This window comes from Eurypyga helias, unplaced genomic scaffold (genome assembly GCF_000690775.1).
Source record: "Eurypyga helias isolate BGI_N326 unplaced genomic scaffold, ASM69077v1 scaffold13478, whole genome shotgun sequence".
NCBI classification, from domain to species: Eukaryota; Metazoa; Chordata; class Aves; order Eurypygiformes; family Eurypygidae; genus Eurypyga; species Eurypyga helias.
The window spans coordinates 126,721-131,108 of record NW_010267629.1 but is presented as its reverse complement, the minus strand read 5'-3'; the positions used below and the strand labels follow the sequence as shown (position 1 = coordinate 131,108).

At 46.3% G+C, this 4,388-nt stretch overlaps 1 protein-coding gene across 1 annotated transcript in view; it reads left to right on the top strand.

Moving 5' to 3' along the window:
* Window positions 1-2,005: 2,005 nt before the first annotated feature.
* The window catches only part of UNC5D (unc-5 homolog D (C. elegans)), a gene marked incomplete at its 5' end in the record, with an annotated part of 33,976 nt that continues 31,593 nt past the window's right edge, over window positions 2,006-4,388 (top strand). Inside the window, one exon of the mRNA XM_010157498.1 lies at window positions 2,006-2,038. Coding sequence (XP_010155800.1) covers window positions 2,006-2,038 — 33 coding nt within the window. The remainder of the gene's footprint in view (window positions 2,039-4,388) is intronic.

The window sequence follows — 4,388 nt, the reverse complement described above, 5'->3', positions numbered from 1 at the left end:
CCACGCGGGCGCGACGCTCTTTCGCTCGCAGGAGCGAGCATCCCTCTTCTTGCTTTGGGTCTGGATTTTCTGGGTGGATCCAGATCGTCCAGCCCTTAACTCGGGAGCAACTGAAAGTGCTTTCCTGCCAGGGAATTTCGTCTTGGGCTTGTAACGATTGGGTAGGTAAAACTCGTATGCAGCAGAAGGCAGAATTATTTGTAGGTCGGGTGTATGTGAAAGCTCACCAGGCCTGCCAGACTGGGCGAGCGGGAGGGACTGTCTGAACGCACAGGTCACCTGCACTGAGGAGAGTCCTAATAATTTGCTATTTTCTTGCATATTTGGTCTTTTGTTGTTTATTTCCTACCAGTACTCTCGGTATTACCCGTTTCCATGGTGGATTTCTCTGTCTTGCAGGGGTGAAGGTGTTTTCTTTGCTCTTTCAAGAGGGTTTTGTAGAGTTTTTTATTTTACTTTTATCCATCTGCTTTAATGTTGTTTTTTTATAACTTCAAAACCTATTGATTTTTTTTTCCCCCGTGCACAAAAAAGAAACAAACAAGTAGCCCCTAAGCAGATGAAGTACCAACATGTTTTTACTAATGCATCATAAATCACAAATAATTTTGGTTTCCATTTTTCAACCAGCCGTGATACCGAATATTGCCAAGAGGCTTCTGGAGCCAGCAATCCCACCAGTTTCCATGAGAAAGGCGTGGCAGAGCTGCTGCAGTTTCTGCAGACAGCACTGTTGGCAGCAGGAAAACGTTTGTTTCCGTTGCACTGCTCCTTTGGTGTCTAGGTACATCGTGTGCTAGCAACATCAGAACAACCCCACCAAGAACCTGCACGCGCCCCTGGCTGTTTGGCAAAGCCGAAGCCCAGGAATCTTGTTGGTTAAGTACTATCAAACGGGTTGGTGTCACTGACAGTGAAGGCGTTACCGCAGAGCAGAGCTGGACGCGTTGTTCCTTGACGTGGTTGCCACTACGAGCGCCGTTCCCCGGTGTGGATCGCGGTACCGGTGACTGGGCTGATAGCCCACCTCTAGAGGTGTAACCCCTGCCAGATCCGTCATGCAAAAAGGAATCCAAAAGATAAACCAGGGAGTAACTCAGTGGGAATTTCTTTGCAGTTTCCTTGTACGTTGAGTTTCGTTGTTTGCTTCAGACAACCCTTCCACAAAAGGCATGGGAGTAGTCACTTAAGGCAGGCAGGCTGCCCAGAAACCCCAGGGGTGGTGGAACTGATCACGAGGCTGTGTGTGCAGAGACCAGAGAGTCCCGGCAGCCCCCCGCAGACCGGGAGCCCGTCAGCAGGGTCTCTCGTTCCCTCCGGCTGCCGCGCTGGGCTGGTGTGCCTGCTGGGTCACTTGGCTGCCAGTCTCCTCCCTTCCCAAGGTCACTTTTTCAGGTATTCGGTGATGAAGGACAACTCAGTTGCTTACTACAAGGGAGACAGAGAAGCCTTGGTTTTGAGAGATGCACTGCTGTAGAAAACGTGTTTTGTAATATATTTGCACATGTATGGTTGTACATGGATTCTGGATGTTCTTTATATACACATATAGATGTCACGAGCGGTGAATATTTAGGTACATAAATGGGAACATGCTGTACATTTTCCTGCTTTATAAACTGTCCATCGCCAACCTTTCCATAGATCAAACATCCAAAGAAATAATTAATTCTTAACTGACTTTCTTTGCCAAGTGATCCGCTTCAAAGTAGTGAGCTTCCTTGTTGCTGAGATGTGTAATATTCTAAATAAAAGCATCCAGCAAAGCAAACAAATACTTGAATTAACCAAGTGAGAAATTACTGCAAAGAAATGTCCTGAAAGAGATTTAGGGGGGAAAAAAAAAAAAAGATGAAGGGAAAAATATGGACAACATAAAATATTCATATTGTCAGCAAACAAGGAGAAAATGTTCCTTTTATAGAGCTAGACAGCAGCGATACAGAAAATAGACATGCTCCATGCAAATTTATTAAGTGCAACTTTCTCTCTCTCTCTCTCTCAGATAAAAAACCTCTTCATGAAATAAAATCCCAAAGTAAGTTATTTTTTTTTCTCTTGTAAATATGATTTTTCTCATCTTCTCTGCCATTCTGGTTTATTTGTTTAGGAGCTAAATAAAACTGAAGGTTATCTGAAAGGCTTTCCTGCCTGCTGAAAGCATCGTCTTAGCCACTTTGTGATCCTAGGTTTCAGGCTAAAAATAGAAAAGTGACCGCTCTTTAGCAATTTGGGCCTGACTGGGAGCCCTTCAGAGGGACGCTTACCTCGGAATCGATCTCTTGAGGACTTGCAGAGAGAAAAAAAAGAAGTTAATGTAGGGGTTTGGCTTTCTTGGTTCAAATCCGGTTCCACTGCTGGCTCTGCCTGCTCGTGTTCACTTGTCAGCTGGCCAGAGGTGTTTCCGTGCTTCACCCTGGGAAGAGTGGGCGGGTGTCGTTTATATGCTGCTCTGGGGACTTCGCTCCCCCACTCCCTATTCCTTAGTCACCCGCTGATTTCATGGAATTTTAGTTTAGACAAAAGTCCCAACTTCATCAAAAGCAGGTTTTCCACGAGGCCCATCTGTGTTAAAGTGAAAACATTGCTTTTTTCTTTCCTAAACCGTACACACGGTTTTGAGGATTTTTGCTTAATTTTCAACAAAGTCTTTGAATTTTGACAAATAGCTTTATAAACACATTTTTGGCTTAATTTTTTTAAAGGACTTAAAACCAGGCTCCACCTGTACCGAGAAGTCACACACGGGATTGTTTACGTCGGCGTTGAAGGGAGATGCTTCTGTTGCGCAACACACAGTGCATGGGCTTTCGGTCTGCGTGTTCCTCCGGGATGTAGGGGCATAGGGTGTGGAGGCGATTTGAAATTTGATGGAACTTGGGCCCCAGGTCATGTGGAAAACATGCGGAAAGCCTAACCTGAACTGTGCTTCCTCTGCGCTCGCGTGCTGCACGCTGCAGTGTCAGCAGGGGCGTAACCAAGCTGCAGCAACAACGCGATGCCGTGGAAGTAGTGAGTGGAGAGGAGCAGTTACTCCAAGGTGGCTGCAGCTCCCGCTGAGGGAGGGGCGTTTGGCTCTTCAGAAGTCGTTTGGCCACGAGAGCCACCCAGCTCCACCCATGAAATGGTTCCGAATGCGCAGGGAGAATGTCTCTCCATTCCCAGTTAGTATTCCTAACAATCCACAGGATCTCATTTAGGTAGCTCAACAGCGTGCCGTGGTTGCCGTGGCCGCTGAAGCCTTTTTAATTTTGTCTTGTCTTTGTCTCAGCGGCTCCGTCTCTGGAGCGGGTGCGCACCGTTGCTGTGTCATCACGCAGCCCGGGCCGTTGATGTGGATTCGTTTGTTTGCCTGCGCAGTTCCCATTTAATTACAGATTCTCGGAAGAACATCACTCACGTTCCTTTATTTCCCGACTTAGTAAAGAAGTGACTTTATTGGGATTGATTTCAGCGTGTACAATACCTGGGAGAGCTAACGGGTCTCTGAGCTGTGGGGTTACAAACGCACAACCCAGCCTGTTGCTGTGCGAAACGGGCGCCTCGTTCCAGGCTGCGTGAATCAGCGCTGATGCAAAATCAAAGTTAATTATGAAGGTAGTTGAGAAACAACCTGTTCTACTAAACCGCCTCGCGCATGATTCTCTGCCTCCTGATCCTCTTCTCGAAGCCCAGCTGCGTGAAGAGACGGCCCACAGGTTGCTACGGTGCTCCAGCAGCGGGTGATGGAAAACTGGGGGAGGCCGGGAAGCTGGAAAAACCTTTCCAGTCTCCTAGCAAACTCTAGTGGCGGGGGGAAACATCGCCCTGCGTAGCTCCCGGAAAGCACTCACGGTAAATGAGATAATTTAATCAATTACATTTCCTAATGTACTAAACCAAATGTTTCATTTTCTGCTCCTGCACATCTTAAATTATCTTCAGGTGCGTTGTGAAACTTAATCATAGTTAATAGAAACTTCATTACCATCAAATGTGCTTTCAACAAATGTTGTGTAACAGAGGCAGGAGGGGGAGTGAGGCGCAGGCTGCAGTCACCACCACCACGAAGCCCGTAACTGAAATGCAGCACAACCGCGGTGCCTTACCCCCACCCGGCCTCCGCTGGGCTCCAGCCTGCAGTTCGTTAAACAGTAATTGGTTGACTATAAATGTTTTCTTTTTCAGTTTGTTTCTTTTTCACTGGTTCCCTTCTGGGAAAAAAATAAGAGCAGAAAATTACCCCGTTCCCCAGATTTGCCATGCTTTTCTTTTTTCTTTAATTTCTAGTCTCCCATAAAAGGAATTAACCGTAAGAAAAAGTAGAAAGTGTAAGAGATAAAAATCAGTTTAAAAATACAATATTTGTTTCTAAAGAAATACTAGCGTCCTAAATAAAAATGGAAGTC